This window comes from Phymastichus coffea, unplaced genomic scaffold (genome assembly GCF_024137745.1).
Source record: "Phymastichus coffea isolate CEN01 unplaced genomic scaffold, Cenicafe_Pcof_1.1 PCOF00003, whole genome shotgun sequence".
NCBI lineage: Eukaryota > Metazoa > Arthropoda > Insecta > Hymenoptera > Eulophidae > Phymastichus > Phymastichus coffea.
In genome coordinates, this window is record NW_026706814.1 from 10455782 (window position 1) to 10483366 (window position 27585).

At 29.5% G+C, this 27585-nt stretch overlaps 1 protein-coding gene across 1 annotated transcript in view; it reads right to left on the minus strand.

Annotated features, from left to right (window-relative positions):
- Window positions 1–5080: 5080 nt before the first annotated feature.
- Window positions 5081–27585, minus strand: part of LOC131665521 (uncharacterized) — a 271982-nt gene continuing 249477 nt past the window's right edge. Inside the window, exon 11 of the mRNA XM_058937443.1 lies at window positions 5081–8467. Coding sequence (XP_058793426.1) covers window positions 8313–8467 — 155 coding nt within the window. The 3' untranslated portion in view covers window positions 5081–8312. The remainder of the gene's footprint in view (window positions 8468–27585) is intronic.

Consider the following 27585-nt stretch of genomic DNA (forward strand, 5'->3'; position numbering starts at 1 on the left):
GTGGAAGCATTCTGAATCGCCAAGACCAAAAAAAGCACGTCAAAGTCGGAGCAATGTTAAGTCAATGTTGATTGTTTTTTTCGATTGTGAAGGTGTTGTACATCACGAATATGCACCAACAGGTCAGACAATCAATAAAGAATACTACGTTCAAATTTTGAAACGTTTGCGTGATGCAGTAAGGAGAAAACGGCCGTACTTTTGGGAAAGTGGTGACTGGCTTCTCCATCACGATAATGCGCCAGCGCATTCATCCAATCTTGTGCAGCAGTTTTTGAGCAATTGCTTCGACAACCTCCATACATTCCCGACATAGCCCCTTGTGACTTTTGGCTGTTTCCAAAACTGAAAAAACCACTCATAGGACACCGATTCGATGACAAAACAACGGTTGGAAACAATGAGACGAGTGTACTTAAGGCTATCCCTAAAAGTGAGTTCCAGGACTGTTTTGAAAAGTGGAAACATCGATGGAACCATGTTATTCAATCAAGTGGGGATTACTTTGAAGGATGCCACCCATCAGATGATAAAGAATAACGCTAGCACGAAAATATAAAGGTAGGCCCGATACTTTCCGAACAGACCTCGTACTATTTAGCCATGGGAGCGTTCGAGCCTTCTAAACCTATCCTTTTTCCCTTTTAAATAATTTTTACGTATGGCTGCGGATAGAACCTTTCGGATTATCTATCGTATTTCACTGTTACATTTTTGAAATTACAAAATAATAATTTCATATATTTATTGTAATTTTTTTAATTTTTCTTATTAAAAAATGAAAATAAAGAAAATTAATTACTGATACATTCTGAACGTTTCTATTTGATTGTCATTTGGTATTCAATCTTTATTACGAATTGTCACGAGCAACAATTATCATTTTGATTTATAAACCCATTTCTAAAGCTTGAGTGTTGAACTTGGGATGTAAATAGTTTTGATGTTATTAAAAATCATAAGAAAAGCTAGAAGTATAGATATTTGAACATAGAACCTGCTAATTATTTTCACAATAATTTTCTTTTCTTTTCACATATTTTCATATCTTGCTCTTTAAATTCTTACATCATTCATGAGCCTCTTTTGTACAAATCCATTCTAACAGTCCTTACTTGTATCGGTACTTAAGATATCACCGATCAATATTGATTTAATTGATATTCAAGTTTTTCATGAAATAAGGATTAAATACTAGTATTCGTTATCGAATCAATGAAAACTGTAACATAGGTATATACTTCTCTTTTCATACAAATAAACAGATCTAAGATCTGATACGATTGAAAAAAATGTTTCAAAACATGAAATTGAATTTCGTTGCTGTTAAAATTAACAAGCCATATGTATTTTCCGATATATACTATATATTGTACAGGAACTATCTTATAGGCACCGCCATGAATTTCTATAGATGGGACATTTCACGCTCACATGGGACACTTTCAAGTCCGACCATTTTTAATCTTTTTTAAAATTTGGTTCTAAAGATAGTCATTGACAAGATAGTAATTGAAAAAAGATGTTTCCAGCCCTAAAACACTATTTTCATCTACACATTGATCTATACCACACAAATGAAGTTTATTAATCCTAATTTTTTTTAATGCCATCCTTATATCACGGCTTTAAATTTGTTAAAAAAAAATCAAAATATCATTTCTAACTTAAAACTTGTCGTAGATTTCGAGAAAATTATTAGTTTTTGTGTCAGAAATGATTAAAGACTTGAAAAACCTAAGAAATATTAAAAATGTATTTTTCATCCTTATCTCTAATGAATTTTTATGAATATGTTATATTTTTTTAAAAGAGCGGAAAATTTTACACGAAAAATAGTTTTAGAAAAAATGCGAGCAGTATTTTTCCGAACGTTATAAATAAATTAAAGAAAATAAATGAATTAATAAAATTCAAACTCTACACCCAATTCATAAAGGTGTTAAACGCGCACTTCGATTATATCTCTTACGCTACAATATGAATTCACCTTTATGTATTTTTATATAAAGTAAACTAATATCATTTGATCAAAGTTCATTACTTCTGATTCTATAAAACCATTATTAATTAATTAAACCTACATTAACTTAATGTTTTCTGTTGGAAATTATTTTCAATTGTATTAGTTATTATTAAATCAAGTTTTTAAGGAGTGTGCAAGAAGATGTCTCATGCAAAAAGAAAAGAGTGTTTCTACATATTCAATTTACCCAGATCTCGTATATATTTTATTTTATTTTTGAATGTAATATTTATTTACTGAACATATATTGATCTAGAATAATTTGTTTTCATACAGTTTGTTGTAAATTTAAAAAACATAAGTAATTTAGGAAAATTCCGCGAATCAGATCTATTTAAATTTCCATTTACGGCCACAGACTCTTAATTATGTCCACTGTACAGAAAGAAAGTGAAAGAATTTGTTGTTGAAGTTGCTAGCTTTGAATTTAGTAGTGCAGAACTATCTTTGTATCTATAGCAAGCCCTCACATTTTAAGAGCTTCAGATTGTAAGGTAATTATCGATAAGTTTTTGAAAATAAGTTCTATTAAAGGAAAATGATATGTAATTAAATCATAATTAACAATATACAATAATCAATTAATATTATTTTTTTTAATTATGCAAGTGTACTAATAAAAAATATGTGACATATAAATTCAAGGAAATTCATGAACTTGCAATTAAAAAATTTAAATCAGATTTTAGTTGTTCTACGTTATCAACAACTGAGAAAATTACTTCTAAATACAATGAAATTTTAAGAAACATTTAATAAAACTTTAAACATAAAACTAATAGGTAAGAAAATCTTTTTTTTAATTTATTATTTTGTTTCCTGATTTAATATTTTTCAATGATAGATCTAAAAAAATTGAGTGACTTACTAATGCTATTACCAATGCTATTACTCGAAAATTGGAATATACGAAAAATTCAAACTACCTTGTATTCAAAATCAAATCACTTCCTTATATACATGAAAACTTGAAAGAAGGTAAAGTTAAAGTAAGATTACCTAGAGAAATTGAATTTACTGCGACAAATGAGCAACTTGTCAGATTTTCATGAAAGAGAAAATAAGTCACGTCAGTTGCCTAGTAAAGATGTAAAGTCAATAAAAATACCTGATGAAACTAAGAAGTTGATACAAAAAATAATTAATATTGTCAAATCTAAAAGAACTTTATATGAGTTATAAAAAAGAAAGCAGTTTAAAAGTAGGATTTACAAAATTTACGTTATGGAGACCTCAACACATTATGTTCTTGCTGGAAGTGCTGGCACTCATACAGTATGTACTCGTATGTGCGTGTACCATCAAAATCTTAAATTAATGTTGGAAGGTATTGTATTAGTTTCTGTTTTTTAATAGTTGCTATTTTCTTTTAATAGTTTAAAAACTACGACAATTTACAGTTTTGCTTTAATTGTTTTAGTACGAATCGTCAGTGATTTATTAAAAAAATTTGTTTGTGTACAACTAAATGAAAATTTCTATTTTTGTATTTGCTAAATTTGCTCTAAAAATACGAGAATAAAATAACGTATAGAATAAGTGTGAAAAAAATGGCACAAAATAGATTTCTTACAAACCTTGGATGTACAGCATGCTAAAACGCAAAGTATATACTACGAGTAATTGAAAAATAATTAGAAAGAAGGCTAATTACTAGTAACATTAGATTTCTCTGAGAATTAGGCAGTTGTATAATTAAATTAATCCAAATGTGAGAGCCAACCTGAGGCAACAAAAAATTATAAATAAAAAAACCTCATATTTCTTAAACGTTTACGGTATACATTTCCAGCCTCTTCAGTAATTTATTACTTCTTTAATTACTATACATGTTACACTTACTATAGTTTGGTAATTAAAAAAGCCATAAATTACTGAAGAGGCTAGAAACGTATCTAGTGAAAGGTTTAAGAAATATAAGGTGTTTGAATTTATAATTTTTTGTTCCCTGGGTTTGGCTCTCACATTTGGATTAATTTATTTATTTATACATCTTGACAGTGAATATTAATTATAATATTATACAGTTGTAATTTAAAATGCTATTCAAAGATCTACTTAAATAATACAGATATTTCTATTCTTCCCTTCGTTATACATTATAGAGAAAATGGATCCTTAAAAAATCTCAGTTTTCTTGGTATTTTAGAAAATACGATTCATGATACTAGTTCAGAATATATATTTCAAAATAGATTAATTAAGTTAATTAAATTAAAAATTACAAGCATCAACAAAATATATTATTTTACCGATGGATCATCACAACATTTTTAAATTAAGGAACATTTTTAAGAATTTATTTCTATATGATAAAGATTTTGGAACCAATACTGAATGACACTTTTTGGCATCAGCTCATGGAAAAGGACCGTGTGATGGCCTCGGAATGGTCAAGAGTCAACCATGAAATCATACCTTAGTTTGGGACTCAAAGAGACATTTTAAATGTTTTTGATTTTTATGAAGCGAGTTAAAGTAAATTCGAATCAGTTAATTTTATTTACTGCTACAATGATGATTACATTAAAACCAGCCAATTATTGGAAGAAATATTTTAAGATTTTTAAGAATAATTTCAGACTGGTTAAAGGTACATTTAAATTCTATACATTAATGCCAGAAGTAGATTTTACTTAAAATATACGGAAGAAAAAAAACAGTATCAAATGATTCAAAAATTTTTAAAATAAAATAAAATTTCATATTCATAAAAGACTATTAATTGATTTTTAATTTTATATAATATTGTACCAATTCTGAATTTCTTGCTTTCTTGTAAAAAAAACTTATTTTCATTAATTTATTTACAATATTTGGAAAAAATTTTAGCATGAACTAGTTTTATAACTTTTCTATGTACAATGTTCCGTTCTTTAAAAAAAAAATATGAAAAGTGTATAAAAAGTTAGAGAAAAAGGTGAAAAACATATTTTAAAGATTTTTTGAGTTTTTAAAGCCTTCAATCATTTCTGACATAAAAACTAATATTTTTTTTAAATCTACGAAGTTTTATGTCGGAAATGATATATTGATTTTTTGTAACATATTTTGAAGCCAATAAAGATGAAAAAAAATTAAAAATAACAAACTTCTTTAGCATGGCAGAGATTAGTACATGAATGAAAATGATGTTTATTAGTTATAATCTGAGTGAGAACATCTATCGATATTTTACATTATTGTTCTATGAATAAATTTGTCTATCTTATTCCTTCAGGAGTCAACTCTAAACAGTTGTTACTTATCACCTTACAAAATAATTCATAGATGGAATTTGATAGAATCCATCGGTGGTAAATATATCAAACGTCTATATGTATAATTTAAGCAGAAATAAATGAGGTCAGAACTAACTCTGTCTATAAATTGCATATATCTATAAGTGTTGCCGATGACTTACTTAATTCGAGTACTTATTTTTCGAATTCACCAACTTTAATTTTCCATACGCTACTCTCTTGAGATGTTTCTAGATACTTATGCATTTTTTAAACTAACAAATAACGTTTCCCTTTTTTTTATATTTACAAAAATTTATTAAAGAATTCCAGTAATTGAAATTTTATTGTAGACCAACAATAACATTGATCATTTCATTTTGAAGAACATTTTGCCCCAGAACATTTTGCTTATATTTTTTTACCACAAACTATTTAGTAACAAATATGACTGAAATTTTTACACTTTCGTGAAGTCGATGACTTTATGTTATAATTTCAGCGAATTGTAATTCAATGGAAATCTTTTTTTGCCATCGCATACATACGTATATATGGTACATTTATCTAATATGCCCCCCTTCCTAATATGTCCCTTGGCTGGTATTTAAAATTGAAATGTCCTACTAATACGTCATTTTGTGATAGTCGTATAGTCCAGTTTACTAATTAATGTGTCAAAATTTTGAAGTCTACAAAATATTGATTCGAGTTTTCGAAGATATTTTATGTTTTAACCAAGTATCTTTTTCATTTTTTTAATATCTTGAAGGTGAGTATGTAAAATTTAAGCTCATTATCTTATTATTTCGAAAACAAAATTTCCTATTTACCATTCGATTCAATGTTTTTTATTATTTCAAAAAAGCTTTTCAAAATTTCTGTAGTTTATGAATTAGCAAAATGCCGCCTCGATTACTATTTTTACTCAATTTGTCTCAATATAGTCGCTTGCGAAAACAATGTAGAAACAATTTATAAACATTACAATTATGTCTATTGTTTTAGTTTTGAATTGGTGAACGCAAGCAGAATAAAATGGATATAGAAAAACTTGACATGCTCAATATATGTCGAAGAATTATAATTTTTATTTGCCCTGACTGCGTATAGATGACTAAAGACTTTATATTATTTTTAAAATAAATTCTGAATTTTGTCATATTATTTACAAATATTTATTGCAAGGTATTTTTTAATTATTTTTAAAAACTATTATTTTAGTTTTTATTATTTTCGTGTACTTTTGACTGGAATAAAATTATTTTTTTATCATTTTTAATTGAAAATCTGTATTAATAAGAATCCAAACCCTAATATTATTTTGTTCAAGTCAAAGTGTAGTTCTCAAAACTAGCATAGTGTATACTTTTACTAAATAGTATTAAAAAATACTTGTAACGTTAATTACAATAAATTTTGATATTAAAACTTATTTTCAAGTGTTTTATATGATTTTTACCTTCCAAAACTCATTTTTCAAAAGGAGCCATATTGAGCACACTAACTCGTGTGTATAAAAAAAAAGTAGTTTGCTGCAAAAAGCTATAATTCAAGCACGTGTCATCAAATTGATCGTTTGATGGTTTATTTTGAAGGACAGGATGTAGCTTTTACATGAATTCTCCTATATTAAAAAATTCAATTTTGGTTAAAAGTTATGGTTGTTCGGGCATAGGTAGGGCATATTAGGCAAATATACCTTATATTTGTGTATGTATGTCTGTGTGTGTGATTACAAAAATTTATCATAACTAGATTTCGATACATTAGCGCTTAACTAAGTTCAGCTAAGTCAGCATTCCCGGAGCACAAAAAAATTTAAGAAATCGTTTTCAAAGAAAATTCAGGCTATAAACTCAATAAAAAATAAAAAATATAACTCAATAAAAAGCCGAGTGCATCATTTGTTTTATTTACATAACCATGATTTTGGTTGAATATCAACTTCCATTTTTATTCTAGGTAGTCGACTTCAATTGAGGATTATAGAATAACTCGGAGCATACTATATACCAAATTGATTTTTGGAAATGTATGAAAATCCCAATATCCCAGTATTAAAAAGATGCTCCTGTTTGCTATATATATTTAAATATAATATTAATGGTATGGAGGGCTTTCTTAAAATGTAAAAGTATTATCTATTGATAAATTTAAAAATCATACATTATTGTACAAACCGATATTTAACAGTTAATTGGAAGCGCATAAATATTTTGCGTTACATCTATTAATTAGAATGGCTTTTTCGCTCATTCAATGAAAATAAATAGTACAAGTAAAATGAATTCTTATGCGGAAACACTTCGAGAAAGTTTGATGTTGAATCTAAAAAAAAACTTGTAAATATACTAAAACTATTGAGTTATTTTTCTTCTAAAAATAAATAGAGCAACTGGTTTCCGCTAGGTTCAGTCGATTACTTAATTATAAATCATTATTTCCATTGCAATGTGACGATATGATAGTTTAGAACACCAATATAACACTGCAGTAAAACAATTTGAATGATTAACAGATTTACAAGAGATGAACGATCAAATGCGAATGAACGCTACTCAGCCAAGGTACTTAAAAAAATTAAAAATGAAAAAATAAAGATTCGTCAGTCTAAAATAATGGTGGTATGAGAGAATACAATTGCAAAAAATGAATGAATATGTTATCGACCAACTGTCGATGCAAAGGCCGTAGTTGTGAAGGCAAGGGGAGAAATGTTGATAAATCGCCTAGCTAGAATGGAGATGGTAGGTGGCGAAAACGTTGGTATATAAGGTCTGGCAGCAGAAATCAACACCGTTGGTATTGCAGTTGCTAAAGTGGTGATCGCCATAGTAATGATGATTATCGCTATTATGACGATAACAGTAGTGACGGTCGTTGCTGTTGTTGTTGCTGCTGATGCTATTGTTGTTTCTGATGCAGTTATTGTTGCTATTGCTGTTTATTGTGCTGGTAATGCCGCTGCGTTGTCTTAGACTAGTGAGCCATGTCGGTATAGACGATATTCTGAGATCCCCATCGCTAAAGCAACTTGAGGACACTAAGTACGGCCTGAATAGTTAGGGTTTGCCAACGTCATTGTTCATAGGGATTGAGTCGGCAAGCTTGGCTGAATGCTGCTGGGATAAATGATGCTGCGAATGATGTTGAAGTTGCGGTTGCTGTTGTATTATTGACTGAGATGGTGACGGCTGCTGCTGCACTGCCGATGTTGCTTGAAAAATCAGGTAATTAGAAAATTGAGTAAATTCGATTAACGTGGAAAGAAAGGATATAGAGAAAGTAATGTTGATCTTAGGAAGGCGCCAAGATAAATCTAAATATGACTATCGAATTTTAGTTAAACTAAAATAAAGAAAAGGAAACGGTCAAACTTAAACGCAGGAAATATAATAACAATTTAAACATTAGTAATAGACATATGTTTGTAATAATTTTATTGTATTTTTACTTTCATTAAATAATTTACTACTTTTTTGTAGAGAACTTAAAAGGCAGCTAATTTCTAGTTATGCCCAATTACTTCAATGGAACTAAATTCACCGAGCTAATTAAAATATTGCACTCATTAGACAGATACGTACATTTTAGTTTATGACAATCGATGTAGGTATATTAACGTATGTTAAGATAAATTAAAGATTGATTGTAGGATAATCAAATGAATTTTTCCTCATGGACTTTATCAGCACTTTTTATTTGAAATTGAAAAAAATGGGATAACTAACATTTAATTATTAAGTGTGAATAGCTTGAAATAACAATGAATACAAGGTGTATAGATTAATCACTAATACTCGTAACTTGAGTTACAATGCTCCTAGCAAACTTGTTCTTCAAATTTGACGAACCTATTTCTTATAAAAATTTGATAAAAATACATTACACTTAATTAAGCTCATCATATCTACATGCTTACCACCAGTACTTACAAAGACACTATGGCTTTTATCTTCGCGCGCGCGCGTGTGAAGATTTATATTATATATATGTATGTGACTGTGCACACACATACACACACACTTACGCGCAGATAAGGTAGTGTTAATTAATTCTAAGAAACTTCATTTTAAAGCTACCGTGACAAGTTTTAAAATGATTTTTTATACAATCAACTATTGTACACTAGACGGACATTAATTCGTATCTCCCGAAATTCAAAATCGAAATAAATTTTCGTTTGCTGAGCATCACTGGCATCGAAAAAAGTTAGGTCGAGGTTTATTTTTTGCGAATTGCGTAGTTCGAACTTGAGGCTGATATGGCTACGTTTGCTTAAAACCAAAGGACCACGATGTTTACAACTGTCAGATAAGTTGATCGCGAAAACATAACTAATTTTTTTTTATTATCTTATAATATGAGACAGTAAGGATGAACGCGGAAGACTTTGAAGGCTTATTTGGAGTGAGCGATAATATTTACATAATGATTCTCATGCTGATTTGGATATGTTTTATTTATTTATTATCAATTAAACGTATGTACATCAAAATAGTATAGCTAAATACTGTTATCTTTTTAGTAATGAACAAGAAAATTTCATGACTTGATACTAAGAATGAACTCTCAATAGGAAAACAAGATGTCGAAAATATTTCAAAATTAACTCAAATTTATCTTACAAATAAGGAAAATTTGCATTTTAAACATCATGCAAAACAAATTATGTTTAGTAGTGACTTGAAAATCCACCTTGATATTAGATGCACGAAAGAAATTGCTTAGACTATTTTTAAAGCTTAGATTAGAATGCAATACTATTTCTCATGTATCAGACTATAAATACTATATCGATTAACAATTTGCTCATTCAGTATTAATAATATTGAATCCTATATTATATTATAAGCATTTACTTTATTTATAAACGTAGAAGATGAAAACTTGAGAAAAAAACAAAGGCATCAGCATAATGGTGATTGGCTGATTATTAACTAGTTGCATTAATGTACAACTGATAAATTCTATTTCAAGAATTGTAAAAGTGGAAAAGCCGTCTGTGATTGACATTTTATCATTAAAAGACACTTGTGGAACCTATTAATCGTTGGAAAATAGAAGATTGGTGCAACAAAATATTTCAATTTTAGTTTCAGAAGAATTTACTCGCCATCGTAAGCCTTTTAGTAGTGTATAACAAAACCGATTATTGTTCGAACAATTTATCATTGTTCGAAAAACATTTAATGATAGTGACTTGAGTTTAACCAATGAATAACATTTTGTTTTTATAAAAAATTAATCAAGAATGTTTCTGCCCAAAATCAAAGTGTCATGCAAATTATCATGTCAAGCTTAACAAATTTGGGATAACATACGACGACGCAGGCCGAAAAAATATAAGCTCAGACCCTTGAACTCCAATTGCCTTAACTTCCGATCTCTGTAAGTGGTGATCATATAACCATGGACTCTTGAACCCCAATTACCTTAATCCAACCCCATATCCCCTGTACTCTGTAACTATAATGTTGTTAGGAAACTGCTAAAATATTGAACATCAATCAATGATGTATCGATGAAAAGAAAAGATATGCTTAATCCAAAAAATGAGATTTAAAGCGCAAGAGTACTGCTTCATGATGATTTTACTGGTTTTTGGAAAAAAAAATTTATCACAGTATTAAATTACCTCGAAGATAGTAAATAATCGTGAGTTTTATACTTTTAGGTTAGGATATCTCGAGAACTTAAGGTGATGGATCAATTCTGAATCCAGATTCAGATTCAGTGCATTGAATACCTTTAGAAATATACAATTACGTTTTAGAAATATACTATAAATTTTTGTTGACGTCAGTCTCTATTATTAGCTTTATCCGTATTATGATCGTGTGCAGCTAACAATTGTAGTTTTCTATATCTGTATACGTCACACAGAACAAACGTCTCATCCTCTTTCTTTTATAAAAAAGAGAATCTGACAAAGTGAAACCAGTTTATTCGTGATCTGATTGACTGAAACAAACTCAAAAATGAATTTACACTTAACTGCGACGATGCACTACATTGCATATACATCACTACAGACAAAATTATATGCTTTACGAGATAATTATAAACTCGTATATGCAATCAAGAGAGACACACCGCCAAATATTGCTCTAATAATAAAGATTCGCAGAATAAAGACAAAGATACAGTGCTCGGCTATGGATTCGGAAAATAATGTAAATTACAGTAGCAATAACATAACTGAGATTTAGAGGAAACTGACACTGGCACTCAGAAAACTGACATTGAGATCTCTGGAAACCAAAAAACTATGGTATCCACTCAAGAAAATCAAACAGTCAATCGCTCTTTAGAAAGCCTATAGCGATCGAAGGCAAAAATAATCAAAAAAGGCAAATGTTAGTTAACAGCAAAACAAACGACAGATTTCGCAAGAACCAAAGCTAAACACAGAAAAACCACCAAAAAAATGAAACTCATACATAATATACCTTCTGAAAATCTTAAAACTTCGATCGATACTGCTGTAGTTAAAATGTACAGCTCTACGTTGGCAACGTTACCTATCACTCTTGAGAACTTATATAACTTCTTGACTAATTGTAAGACATATGGATGTGAATACGAGTATAAGCAAGTACCTGATTTAGCAGATAAATGCACACAAAACCCAACTACACTAATTGTTTTACTAGAAGAACTTCATAAGCACATTATCGGTAGCTCTCTGAAAAGAAGAATCACAAGCATTAACGAACAACTACAAGCCACAGTGGATCAAATGTATGTCGATAAACAAGAATCATCAAACTACGAAAATCAAACAGAGTAAGTTTGTATTGCCTTCGTCTTCCGTTCCACCTATTAGATATTAATTATATAAGATTAATGGAATTAAAGGAGGATCTTAGAGATAAGAAAAAATATATATCCACTGAATTATGAATAATGTATTGAAATCCTCAAAGAATACGCAATAAAAGAGAGAAAATAACTCAAATCATTCAGGATGTCGATATCCTAATTTGCGTAGTCATGGTTAAAAGAAAAAGATAATTTCCATTTCGTTAGTTTCAATACATTTCGTAAAGACCGTGAATATAAAATGGGAGGCGGAATAGTATTTCTTATACGTAAAAAATTCAATTACGTTGAAGTTAAAAATGTACACAATGCAAATATGTATACTGAACTTTGTATGTTTGGAGTCACTAACCTAAAAGAATCTATAATAATCATTGCTTGTTATAAATCTCCCGAAATACATTTGAACAATTTTTAATGGAGCACTTTATTGAGCAACACGAAAGCTAAAAGTAAATGTATACTACTTGGTGACTTAAATTGTCACAACGAAGCATAGAATTGTGCAGACATCGATGAGGATAGTAGGAACTTACTATTGCAATCCAAGAATAATTTTTACAAAATAAGAACTCTTATATGGGTATCGACCCGGATAATAAGAAAAATCTAACATTGTTCTCGCTTTTTCGACTATAAAAACACAGTGCATCTACTCAAAGTTACCGTTAGCAACGCCTCTTGAATCGGATCATTTCCCAATAGATGTGAAATTTAACACCAAAAAGTATTTGTACCGAGAAAACAACCTTTAAAATTTAAACTAAGCGTACTGAATGGAACCTAGTTAACGATATTTTTCGACACTTCGTACGGAAAGTGCGTTTTTTTCCGCACGCTCGGCAAAAAACGTGTGTTAAAAATCGCACTTTCCAACGTTATATCAAAAAATACGGTACGGCACATGTTCGGGAAAGAGTTTCTCGTCTCGTGTACCTTTCCACCCTCGCTTCGCTTGGGCGTAAACGCCACACGAGACAAGAATCTACTTTCCCGCACTTGTATCGTAATGTACTATTACATATCAATTTTGATACGTGTATCTTTCCACTCTCGCTTCGCTCGGGCGTAAACGCCACACGAGACAAGAATCTACTTTCCCGCACTTGTATCGTAATGTACTATTACATATCAATTTTGATACGTTTCTGAATACTGACTATGACAACCTCTCCACTTTAGAAAAATATGAAATATTCATGAAAACTATTTCAGAAACATCGAAAAAGGCCACGCCCAAAAAAAGACACTTCAATAAAAAAAAATTACATAAATTCAGTAGCATGGTAAAATTGCGATTGTGATAGGATAAAACGCCAAAGACAGACAGAAAAAGAGAATTTGAGAAGATATGGTATATAAGAAATGGAAATTCTTAGGAAAACTTACTCATTTAATAGAATACAAAAGGATTAGCAAAAAAACATAAAAATAAGAAAAAAGAATGCTATCTAAAATTTGCCGAAACCATTAATTTCAATATCAATTTAAAATATACATGGGATACCGCAAAAATTTGTAAGTAAAAATGGATAAATATAAACCCTAAAAGCATAGATGAATACTTACAAAAAAATGAAAAAATTGAAACAACACTAAATAATATGTGTCCTGAATAGGTTCCGGAAGATCCAAATGATATTCCAAGCAGTATAAAAAACCCGTTTATGAATGAACCCTTTAGGTATACATAGTTTAACACTACACAAAATTAGAGGCAAGAAATCCGCGCCTGACATGAACGGAATTAATTACGAGGTATTGCATCATATTCCTATTAAATACCATCTTCTCCTGTTAGATATACTCAACAAATGCTATGCCAACGATACTTATCCTGGTTCTTAGATCAATACGTACATACACTCTATAGAAAAGCCCAACGGCAAGGGAGGGCGCCCCTTAGCCTCAACATCTTGCATATATATATAAAATATTCAATGTTGTCGTACAGACTAAGATGGTGGGTTGAAAATAAGAACAATTTACTAATGAGCTAAACTAGGTTTAGAAAAGCAATGTTATGTACCGATAATCTTACAACCCTCAAATTAGATATCGAACAAGCCTTAAAAACAAAAAAACATATATTAGCTGTTTTTCTTGATGTGAGCAATGCATTCAATGAAGTTTACAGTCAAATTTTACTCGAGATTTTACCTAAAATTGGATATTTGAATAAAGTATTGAAATTTCGCAGCCTTATATACAGTGAAATTAATGAAAATATTCCTAAAAATAGTCATAAAGGAATACTTCAAGGCGGGATTTTTAGTCTTCTATTTTACATACTATACGTTTCCGGTGTTTTCAACGATCTTGGAATAAACATAAAAACTTTACAGTCCGCTAATGATGTTATATATATCGAGACGGAAAATCCAGAGAGATTTATTAATATTAGAAAAAGCGCTAAGCATTATTGTTGATAGACTTAGATTGCGATTTTCATCGATGTCTGTACAATCGCGAATGAAAGTGCAAATTACAATGTTGATATTTTTACAGATTCCATGAGCGTAGTACAAGCTTTAGCTAATCCGAAAAATAAAGTTGACGTTAATTATCTTATCTTGGAAATATATAAAAAATATTTAATTTTTTAAAGGTCCTGGCAAATCTATTTTCACGTTGTACTGGATTCTTGCGCATGTTGGCATCAAAGGGAACGAAAAAGCCACTGAGCAACGGCTGTCTGTCAAGCGCATTCCACAAAACAACTGAAAACTGTTGTTAAAAAAACTCACGATGAAAGATACTCTCAAAGTAATTAAAAATGAAGGTATAATTAAAGGACAAGCTTATTTTGAAAATTATCACAAATAAAGCCGTGGTTTATGGAAAAAATTCTTAACAGAGACGATATATCTTCTATTTTATATATTCTTCTATTTTACAAACTATAGTAACTTTATGTAAATACCCTAGCAACCATAATAGTTTAAGAGAGTCCTTGTTCAAAATTAACATTGTAAATAACACCCAGTGCAAAGGTGGAAGCGAGGTCCAGGACTTAAATTACGTAATTTGGCAATGCCCGTTATATAATGTACAGAGAAACGACCTACAATATATAAGATGCTGGCTAAAACCAAATAATTTCCAACCTTTGATATAAAATCTAACTTAGGTAAACCGTCTTTCAATGTTGTGCGCATAATATATAAGTTTATAAAAAAGTGTAAAATTGTAATATAAGGAATCAATATAACTTAAACTAAGTTTACGTATGTATTTCATACATTTGTCTCTCAGTAATGTGTGTGTGCGTGTGCGTGTGTGTGTGTGTGTCTAACTTTTTTCTCTTTTTCTTTGTACTTAGCTAAATAACCTTTGTATAAGAAGAGTTAATAAAGCATTGATTAAAAAAAACCTCAAAATAAAAATCGACCGATACCCCCCATATAGAAATTAATTGCACTTTATTCTATGCGAAAGCTTAGTTTTGATTAAACAAAGTAGGCAATAAAAGATAGTAATAGATGGGTTATTACGATAAAATATTAAAGAGTAATATTGGTTGTATTCAATTATATACAATATTAGAAAATTTTAAAAAATGTATTAATTACAACCGTGAACGTCTATCGAAGTATGTTTTTTAAATCGCGAAGGAAATGATTACATAAAAGTATAATGTTTTTAAAACTGATATTATATATTTTTTTACATTTTTTTCAAATTTTTCACTTTTGATGTTTTTCCAACACAAAATTTCAGACGATAAAAATCAAAAACTTCATTAATAATATTTTGAATCATAAGTATATAACTGCATATTTATTTACCAATAAATCATATCGTCGGCTATATTTCATATAATTATGAGAATATTTAATGCTTATTGAATTATCGAATTTTCAATTTCGTTAATAAAAATTTGATCTATATTCATGTATTAAAATGAATGCGAATAAAAGGCGAAATAAATGAAAACACGAAGCGCACTAAACATCAATAATATTTTTAAATAACAAAAAAAAATTAGTTATGGTTTCACGGTTAACTTATCTGACAGTTATGAACAATGATCCTTTGGTTTTGAATAACTATTTATTAAACATATTTCATGATCGATTTTTTATTCAATTCACCTTCAATCAGAGTGACTGAAATTCGATTTTACGGTAACTAAAAACAAACGCAGCCATATCAGTCTCAAATACGAACTATGCAATTCGTACAAAAGAAACCTCGACCTAACTTTTTTCGATGCCAGTAATGCTTAGCAAACGAAAATTAATTTCGATTTTGAATTTTGAGCGATACGAATTAACGTCCGTCCAATGTATAGAACCCCGCGGGGGCTAATTTTAAAGGGAAAGACATTACCCTCCGAACCCCTCCGGTCGATTTGCCCTCCACCGCCTGGTTCTAAATTGGCATTGATTTAAATCGAGGTTAAAAAAAATTGAAATTTTTTTAATCAGTTTTTTTACTGTAAAAAACACATATTTTCATTTTTAAGTCTCTGCACGTCTTATATGGAAGCTTTTGCAATTACCTTTAAAATGCCCTGCTGTTTTTTGTGATACGATGATTTCCGACCAAGATACAAAACTTTCAAGTTTGCCAAATTTTGAGGTAAGCATGGCAAAAGTGATTGACGGGCAGTGTAAGTTTTTATTAGCTCATGGATTATATTTATCTTATTTACAGGATGATTCATTTTAATCAATGGGATTGATAATTTTCTTTTCAAAAGTATTATAACAAAAAATATTTCAAATAAAAGTTGTTGAGTTCAAAGGGGTCAACTAATGATGACCTTCAACATGACTTTGAACTTATTTTTCAAGGTCATTTGAAGGTCAACTTTATTTTTTCAAACAGAAACTATTTTACTCTATTTTTTACTTCGAATTCAAATAGTATGAAGTATATTGATCATTTTTTTTCGATTTTGGCCTAATGAAAGTGGCCCTATTTAAACTGGTTTTTCGATCCTTGAAATGATCTTAGGACCCCGAACTAGTAGAATCATTCTAACCGTAAAATTTTGCGTTGTTTTCATTTCCGTAATCAAAATTAAGGGTCTTGATAAAAAAAAGTGACCTTCATATTGAGTTCAAGGACATTGAAGATTCATTTCAAGGACAAATCCAACGTCACCATGACACTTTCTTCTAAAGTCTACAACTTTTGTAATGACTATATTTCCGATTTTTTCCGTTTCAGACCAGTTTTTCAAGTGAGATTATGTGCATTAAAAATTGATAAGTCTACATATCACTTTTCATCAGTGGTGATATTTAATAACTTGTAACTTTTTAAAAAAGTATCGTAGCAAAAGACCTTAAGTGATACATTTTAGGTTTTTTAAAATCTTTCGAGCTCTATCAGAATTTTTTATCTATCACCGATATTTTCAAAAATATAAATGATTGAAGAAATTAAGAAAACTTTGAAAAAATGACATTCTTCAAAGCGGTATAAAAAATAGAAAAAATGACTTCAAAAATTTTCGCACCCCCATATAAAGTTAGTATTTCTCTACTTAAAATGGCCTTTTATTTTTATTCTACGATCAAAAGAATCGGAGATATTTTTATTTGAAGGATGGCTTTCCTAAATTTTTGGAAATTTATAACTGGTACTGTATATAATATAAATCTTCACACACGTGCGCACCCACACACGCATACAATTCTAAAAGAAAAGTCATAGTATTTTTGTAAATAATGGTGGTAAGCATATAAATATGATGAGCTTAATTAAAAGTAATGTAAGCATCAGTACACATATGTACCCGATGGACAATAATTCTTTCCGACAGGGAACGCGGAATCAATCAATTTTTTCCAATTTATGAACTACTAAATTCAAATGTCAAAAAGATATGTTTCGTAACCTAACTAAGACATTTACCCCGAAAAACTTTTATAAATTTGTGTAGTCTTATAGTTTTTATAATTTGAAAACTGTTTTAATAATGTACGCTTAATAATTACTGACATGTTTAGAGTTTTTTTAATTGCGATATTTATAATAAATACAAAAATTATCTCTATTGCTTATATATTTCCGTTTTTTCTAATTAAGTAAAAAACATAATATTGTAAAGTTCATGAAAATACTGGAAGAGTATAGTTAAAATGACTATTTTTACACCGAGAAAGAATTATAGTAACAATTACTATATAATATCACAAAAAATGGAACTAACTATAATTAAGCAATTAATTTTTTTAACTCAAATATAGTATCAGTTACAATAAAATATATGTAAATTACTATAATTTTGAACTATTTCAATACGACTAAATATATTACTTTGTATAGCAGTGAAAATTTTACATAAATAAAATATATAGTTTGTTTCCTTATTTCTTAACACTTTTCTTCTAAAAATCATAGTAAAATGGTGAGTCTAGTAAGCAATAATAGATATTAAAATAAATTATACTTTGATATTCTTGAAAATACTGAAATGGTACTAATTTTTTAATTTGTCATAGCACAGATGTATACCTGTTAGATTGCTTTATTTAGATTTAGTGTACACTATCATATGTAAGCATTAAGTGATCATAATAACTCGAATCCCATCACAGTGTTTCGACGACCTATCTTGAGAATCTTGCAGATTTTATAAGTACTTTTTCATTTAACTCTCCAAAAGAAGAACTTTGTCAAAATTCAAATCTATAGAAAGTCTACTCAAGCAACTTATCAACCAAAAACGAACATGCAATCGTTATAGAAGCTATAGAATATTTTATTATTGACGATTATACTAACGTCTTCAAAAAGTTGATTAACATAAATGCTATCAAATTCATTTGAAAAATTTCTGGTGGACATGTATATATCTTTGTCACAGTTCATGTATGTGCTAAAAGTCCAGTTAAAAGTCTAGAAAGTAAACTCATCTAAATCCAAAATCATCTGCTGTAAACTTTATTTACTTTTCCGTTATTGATCAGTAAAATAAAAATATTTCGATCCTTCTTAGTAATAAGGTTCTATCTCGACGATCGACTATCTCGAGGCCAATTCAAGAGATACTATTTCGACGGTCACTGCAAAAACGTTCTATCTCAGCCGGCCGTTCAGTAAAGTATTATCGTTCTCTTGTAATATTGTTTTCTCAACATAGAATGTAACACCGGTAAGCTCGGGACGTTTAAAAAGCTAAATGTTACTTGGAAGTTGTACTCAATTTTGCATGCATGTATATACCAAGAGCGTAATATTGATTAGGAACAATACGTTTGATTACACTCGCGATATATTTTGATTGATCATCAGCGATGTTAATGCTGTGAATAGTGAATCTTTTGAATCTATTTTTTATACAAATTATCATTTTATAAAGTAATAAAAAGACGTAGTTTAAAAAGTATGATATCATTAGAATAAAATACTAATTCGTACAATAAGTGTTTCGTTCAAACAATTGTGCAATGGAATTCTATCTCGACAGATTATAACATTCAATTATTATATAATGATAATTAACTGAAGGTTAACATAACCAAAATTTAAGCGATCATACATTCAGCGGAATTAAATCTTTATAAATGATCGTATAAATGAATTTATTCATTGCATTTATTTTGAAAATCGTAGTTATTTGTGTAAAAATTATCAATAAATATCGATAAATATCGATAGATATCGATAGTATCGATAAATTTCTATTAACTATTTATATCTACTTTTTTTAGATGTATATCAGGAACAAAAAAAACATACAAAAATCCAAAATCGTTTATTTAGTCACTTCCTGAGTGCTTTAACCTCCCATTGGAAAGAAATTAAGCTTAATATACAACAATCTTTACAAAACATCGAAAATGATAATAAAAAAAGAAAAATTAAGAAAAAATAAATAACAAATTTTAATTAAATTACGGAACTCTTTTAATATTGAATTATATTTTGAATATTAAATTATTATAACTAAGATGTAATGAAAATAATAACTAAGATTTAATAATTATAATAAAAATATAATCACATTTATAATTCTAATATAATACACATAATTTCTGAAGAAAGATACTCAGTTGACGAAAATACTAAATATTTAGTTTCTAAAGAATTTCTCTTTTACTAAATTTTTAATTTATATATTATGTTATAAGAACTGTGTCTGCGTAAAGCTGATGTGTTGTTGAAGCTTTAGGTTAGTTGCATTTGTAAATTAAATAAGTAAGGTTATTCAAGTATAACATATATTTTTGATAAAAAACATAAACAAGTAGCTATGAATTTAATTGTTCTTATGATTACAACATTATATTCTACAAAAAAGGCTGGAAAAAAAATTGTTCAAAGAAACCAATAGAGCATGCAAAACTATTGAAGATTGAAGAACAAGTTTAAGTATAAATAAAAAAAATTGTATGATTATCATGCCAACTCGTCTGCAGAAGCTTACCTTTCCTGAAAGGTATAAGGGCTGGGCGATATATGACTTTCATGAATGTATGACAAAATTCATGATTCATTAAAAAAAACATTTCACATGAAATTGAATGGTCTTTTAAGACTTATTTCATATATTTTGAGCTGCGGAGGAAAATATATAGGCACCCTTAGCGCACTTTTTTCAGTGATATTTCATATTATATATTTTTCTAGGCACTTGTAAGATATATCTCTCATGCGACAAAAAAAATTTAACGTATCATCAATTTTTATTTAGGGGAGACCGGGGTAGGTTGGCATGCGGGGTAAGTTGACCAACTGCTAATAACTCTTGAACAAAGCGATCGAGGGCATTCCCGTCGATACTAGTGACGTAGAATAACACGAGGAATCTGTGTGTTGAGTTTTCGTCGGATCGCTCGAGGCATCGAAGAAAGTTGTAAGTTTGAAAATTTTCTTACATATTTTGAAAAATTTTATACTTTAGAAAATTTTTAATAACTTCTGAAAAATTAATTATTTCTTAAAATAAATTGAAGTATCATATAGAGGTCTCGTTTGAGTATGTGTACAAATTTTTTAAAAATTTTTTACCGAGTTCTAATATTTTTAATAGAATTTAGAAATTAATGTATACCCACGGGGCACATTGGCCAACTTTTTTTGGGGTAAGTTAGCCGATAAAAAAATTACTTGTGGATAGAAAATTTCATTACGAAATCATTTTTACAGGGAAAAATGGTCCGTAATTACAAAAGAAAGACTGATCGAGGAATGAAATCACTCGATACGATTTTAAAAGCAGTCTATGCCATAAGATATGATCGTAAGAAATTAACCCAAGTATCTGAAGAATTTAATATTCCTGTGCGAAGTTTATCAAGGTATTACTCAAAAATAATATCAGAAGAGTTAGAAAGATGGAGCGTAAACAGAACTAGCACAGTGAACCTAGAAGTAGGATACAGAAGTGGGAAAAAGGTAAATTGTTTAAATGCCGTAACATATTATTTCAATTATAAAAGTAGATACGTTAGAGATTCGAAATCGCCGTGTTAGCTACATATAATAAACACTCCGGCGCTAGTTGTTTTGTTTACATTCCAGAGAAAATCTTGTCGACTAGTTCGAAATCGAATATTTATGTTATTTATATTTGATTTGACAGATTTTCGAAATAATTTTCTGTAAATAGAGAAAATATATAATATGAAAATGAACGAAACTCATAGTTCTTTTTCTTATTGTTCAAATTATATACCTAATAGTATATAATATTTTTCAGGTATTTTCTTCTGATCAAGAAACAAAACTTCTAGAGTATATTATCAAATGTGCAGATATCTATTATGGGTTATCCCCTAAAGATATAAGGAAATTAGCGTATGAATATGCTGAGATATGTGGAGTATCGATGCCTCCAGAATGGAAAGAGCATAAGTTAGCTGGAGCTGATTGGTTTTCGATATTTATGAAAAAACACAAAGATCAAATATCCATCAGAGATGCCGAAGCAACGAGCATGGCTCGAATTTCTTCATTTAACCCTAATAATGTTAGTAAATTTTTTGAAACATTGGGATTAGTTTTACGTAAATACACATTGTCTTCTGTTGATATTTGGAATGCCGATGAAACCGGCTTGACGACAGTTCAAAAACCAAACAAAGTTGTTGCTCGTAAAGGAGTAAAACAAATTGGGAGAGTCACATCTGGTGAACTAGGCTCTCTTGTTACGTTAATGATAGTAGTTTCAGCAATGGGAAATAGTATTCCACCATTATTCATATTTCCAGGTAAAAACTACAAATCTCATTTCATAAATAAGGCACCTTTGGGAAGCTTTGGATGTGCTAATCCTTCAGGATGGATGATAGAAGATCACTTCTGTTTTTTTTAGAACACTTCGTTAAACATACAAAGTGCTCGAAAGAAAGACCTGTACTGCTGTTGCTTGATAATCACCAATCACACCTGTCTGTTAAAGGTATTGATTATGCTAGAGATAATGGAATAGTAATGTTTTCCTTCCTACCACACTGTACGCATAAGCTTCAACCTCTTGATACGAGTGTTTATGGACCTCTAAAAAAATTTTACAACAGTGCTTGTGACAATTGGATGACAAATAATCCTGGAGCAACCATGACTATATACGATATTCCAGAAATAGTTTCACAAGCCTTACTATTAGCAGTAACCCCAGTGAATATAAAAGCAGGCTTTAATGCGACAGGAATATGTCCTTTCAATAGCAACATCTTCACAGAAGCAGATTTTTTACCTGCATTTAGCACCGATCGTCCAATTCCTCCTCAGCTATCATCTTAAATCAATGGAGATAATACCTCTGCAGAATCAAATAGTCATATAGTAGATGAACCAGTGCCTTCAAATGCGATAGATGTGGAAACTATTAAACCTTTGCCAAAAGCTCAAAAAAGAGATCCAACCAGAAAACCAAGAGCGAAAAGGAAATCTTGTGTTCTGACAGATTCCCCAGTAAGAAATTCACTAGCAGAAAAGCAGTTCACAAGACAAAACAAAAAAAGAAAATTACAACAGCAACCCGAACAAAGAAGAAAAAGAAAAAATTCAGGAGACACCAGTGAAAAAAAATCAAGCAGGAATAACAAGAAGAAGAAAATGCATCCTGTTAAGAGTCATCAAGCGGATACAAACCGAGGCTCGTCGAACGATGAATGGTTCTGTATTGTATGTGAAGAACCCTATAGTGAAAGTAGCGAAGATTGGCTACAGTGCAATGCTTGCAAATATTGGGCACATGCGTCGTGTGCAGGCAAAACGAAAAATTTCTTTTGCTCGAATTGCAAATAATACAGACATGAAATATTTATTTATTCTTTACTAATCTTCTCTTAATTTTTTCGAGTTGTAATTTATTTGCATTCTTATTGTCGTTATTTTTTTCTCGCGAGTTTACGTGTCTCTGTATGACGGGGCTACAAGTTTTTGTAAGACATATTATAATAGTTTGTTGTTATAATTGAGATCAGATGAACTTATTGTTCGAATTTTTTCACGTTATTTGTTCAATGTAAAGTTTAATTCGTGAAAATGTGTTTCTATTCTTTCTGTATAATATTATAATGATTATTTTTTATGTTATGTAGCTAAATAGAAAGAATACAAAGATTATTCTCCATATTTTATTGAAAATTTATCTTGGCCAACTTACCCCGTATACGGGGCAGGTTGGCCAAAAGTTTTGTTTGTGAATCATTGTCTATAACTTTTTTGTATGTAATCAGGATGCCTTGAAAAAAATCGTGAATGATCTTTGAAAGACGTACTTTCAAATAGCATTTTTTGATTTTCTCTGAAATGCTCTGTTTTTAAGAAAAAAAATCGAATACAAAAAGTCGGCCAACTGGCCCCGGTCTCCCCTACTTATAAAATATTGTTTTTCAAATTCTCAAATCGCTTTTATTATGCTTAGCGATCAATATTTTGAATGCATTACTAATTAAGTAGAGTATCTTGATTATGTTATCAATCATTTTATAATAGTGTTAATGCGTTGAACATTACATTTTTACTGTAAGCTTTAGCAAGTATGATCATAGACGTCTTGTAAGCTTATTGTGTATTTAAGCAATCAAAAAAGAAAATATTGAAAATATTGAAAATTTGAGTGTTTCTTGACTAATTTTATAACTTTTTGGTACTTAAAAATTTTTTTGTAAAGTCTATAGGTTTAGAGAAAAAATTTTTTCTTGAATTGTTCATAAAATTTTTTTTCTATCTACCACTACAAAATTCACGAACAAACTCGTACATCCTTTTACTTGTGCATAGACACATATATTCTATACAATTTTCACATGAATGTTAAGTAAAGCATATAATAAAAATATTGGTTTTCCCTTATTCAATACACTTGTTATGTCACGAGAACGTTCAAAATCTTTTGCTTCATCGCATGTGTGCAGAGTATGAATCAGATTATTCGGATAGTGATTCCAACGAAAATAGATTGATTCCGAATGCAAATAATTTAGGCTTCAATGATTCTGATTCCGATTGTGATTCGATATCTGATTCAGATTCTGAAAATGAATTCACAATACCAAATATTACTTATAAAAAAGCTTGTGCTACATATTCTGAAAACTTGGATAAACTTGAAAATATCGCGAATTCATTTGGATCGATGGCGAGAAGTCATATCCAAATACTTATGTAGAAACAATATTATTATCTGAAGCTGCAAAAAAGAATATACAGGCGTGGGAGCCTTTTCAATTGTTTGAAACCTTTTTTCCGCCGAAATGAAACAATATATAATTGATGCGTCTAAAGAGAATAATTATGATTTGGAATTATAAAATCTTGACACTTTTATAGGTATACTTATTTTCAGTTCATTCAATAAAAGAAAGTCTCAGATAGATTATTGGTCATCTGATCCATTCTTATCTAGTGAAATTGTTTCTTCTGCAATGACTCGTAGTAAGTTTGAAGAAATTAAGTCTAAAATAAAATATTCAAAAGCTAAAGACAAGGATCCAAACGACGGAGGGTGGCGGGTTCGTTTGACGTTGAAACTTGATGAAATGACAGCCAAGTCTTATGCAAAAACTGTATTGAAACAATTTATTTGAGAGAAACCAATAAGGTTTGGTTTGAAATTTTGGGATTTATGCACTTCAGACGGCTGTCTACTGAATTTAGATCTATATTGCGGTAAAAATTCCCCAACCGGAAACAAATTAGCAAAATGTGCTTTAGGAACTCGTGTGGTATTGCATTTATTAAAACCTTTCTTTGGCTAATAAATTATAATAAAATCCCTACATTTCATTTATACTTTGATAATTTTTTTTACAAATATGGATTTGACTTTGTATTTGCAAAAATTACGTTAGAAATGCATTGGCACTATAACAGACAATCCAGTCAAAGAAAAGAATATACTTGAAAAGAAAGCTCCACGAAGTACTTATATATATATATATATATATATATATATATATATATATATATATATATATATATATATATATATATATATATATATAATTGTAAAACATGATTAAAATAGTGGCATAAATTTCATCACTATTGTGGATTCGAAGCCTGTTTCAATAGCTTCAACTGCTACAGGTTCTACTATTAACTTCGAGAAGATATAGTTCAGAGGCTCGATCCAAAACTAATATACCTTTTCCGCAAGCTTTTTATTTGTACAATAAATTTATGGGCGGTATTGACGTGCATGATGGACACTGCAATAACGTACTTCTAAGTATACGTTCCAAAAATGGACATGGGTCGTTTTTATAAGATTTATGCAGGCATTCATTACAAATGCCCTCGTCATTTTCAATGCTACACATGATGGAAAGAAAAAAGTTGGAATAAAAGAGTTAACTATTTCGATTGCTAAATATTATATTCAACAAGGTCAAACAGTTCATACACGATCTCATAGGGGCAATTAAAAAATTATTCAAATGATAAATGTCCAATAAGAACAAGGATTTATTGTGAAAAATGTTATCTATATGTATGTAATAATTTTTGGGCAAAAAAGCACTCATAAAAGAAATGTTAAAGTGAGAGGCAAGGGGACTCACGAAAAAAAAGCATCCCAAAGGAGACAATGTTCTACCACGTCCACGCTGTTGTTTCTGGGTAATGCTAAGAGTAGAATAAAACAATGTATATGCACAGAATCAGCAAAGAAGTAATCAAAGAACACTCACAAATTTTGTCAAACATTTTTTAGGTATTTTTGAAAAATTTCTTCCTACTGTTCGAGTGCCATGATCACCTCTGATCATAGTAAAAAGTTGATACCTTTGCGGTATCATTCTAAATAAAATATACAAAAAAATTTTTTTCAAAAATTTTCACGTTTTTCACGTTTCAATCGACCAAATATTTTTTTCTCGGTGTCTAATCGAAATTTCAAGCTCAGATTCTGAAAGAACATCAAATTTCGCGTAGGAATAGAGGTATTGCATTAATTTTTTGGTCCAATAACATAATAAATAAACACGTTGAAAAGTTAATAAAACTGCTGATCACCTAGGCGTCAATAGATTAAGAAAGTAAGTATGCATTTAGTAATTTTTTTAAAGAAAATTATTTTTTTGGAATGAAATAAAGTGAATAGAATAAAATGAAAGGAAATATACTTTTGTTTTTGTGCATTGTTAGCGGTATGCGGGCAAATGAACATGTGATTATTAGAATATTAAGCCCGTTCAATTAGAGGCATATTCGTATAATGAATGTATCACCAATCCAAATGTAAGACTAGTGTCATAATAAACCAACAATATTAAGTCAAGTTTACTATCGCATAGTAGTATAGTTGTTTACTACATTTCACCATTCATATGTCTAATTAAACTTTTGGAGAATTTTGCCATATATCTTGAAATATGTAAAAATTTATCGCTTTTTGTGAAATGATTAGTGCTAATTCAAGTTTTATTCATCAATAAGTATCGGTGGTTGCAGTGTATTTCGAACTACATTATTTATTCATGCATACATACTAATAGAATCTCAAAGTTGTCATATAAAAGATTCAATTAATAATAATATGTAATAAATAATACAAAAACAAAACGAAGAGCACGCGAAACACAATCTCATGATTACTTTGTGAAAAAGAACGATGACTAGATCCGGAAAATCCGTATGAACTGATTATTTTTTCAAATCAATCGGCAATCTACCATCAATATAAAATATTTATTATCTCGGTATACCGATATTTCATATGAAACTTGGTATAATTCTTGATTTTGTTTTTATTAATTGTACAAACGTACAATATGAATATACTTAGACGACCGATATTTACAAAAAATTTATATATTTTCTGATCCATTCTTGTAACAGAAAATTAGAAAATAATATAATTAAAACAATTATTTACAAATAATTATTCGTGTACAGTAATTATTTTTTTATAAAAATTTCTGACGCGAATATCAGGCAACTAAATCAAATTTAGATGAAAGTAACTATTTTCAATTTTTAATGAAATTTTATGCATGAATAACAAGATGCGATAGTTTTTTATTAAATTAATTTTCATCGTATCTCTGTGTGCTTGGTTACTGGTTGCACAGCGTAATGTGTATGTATATGTGT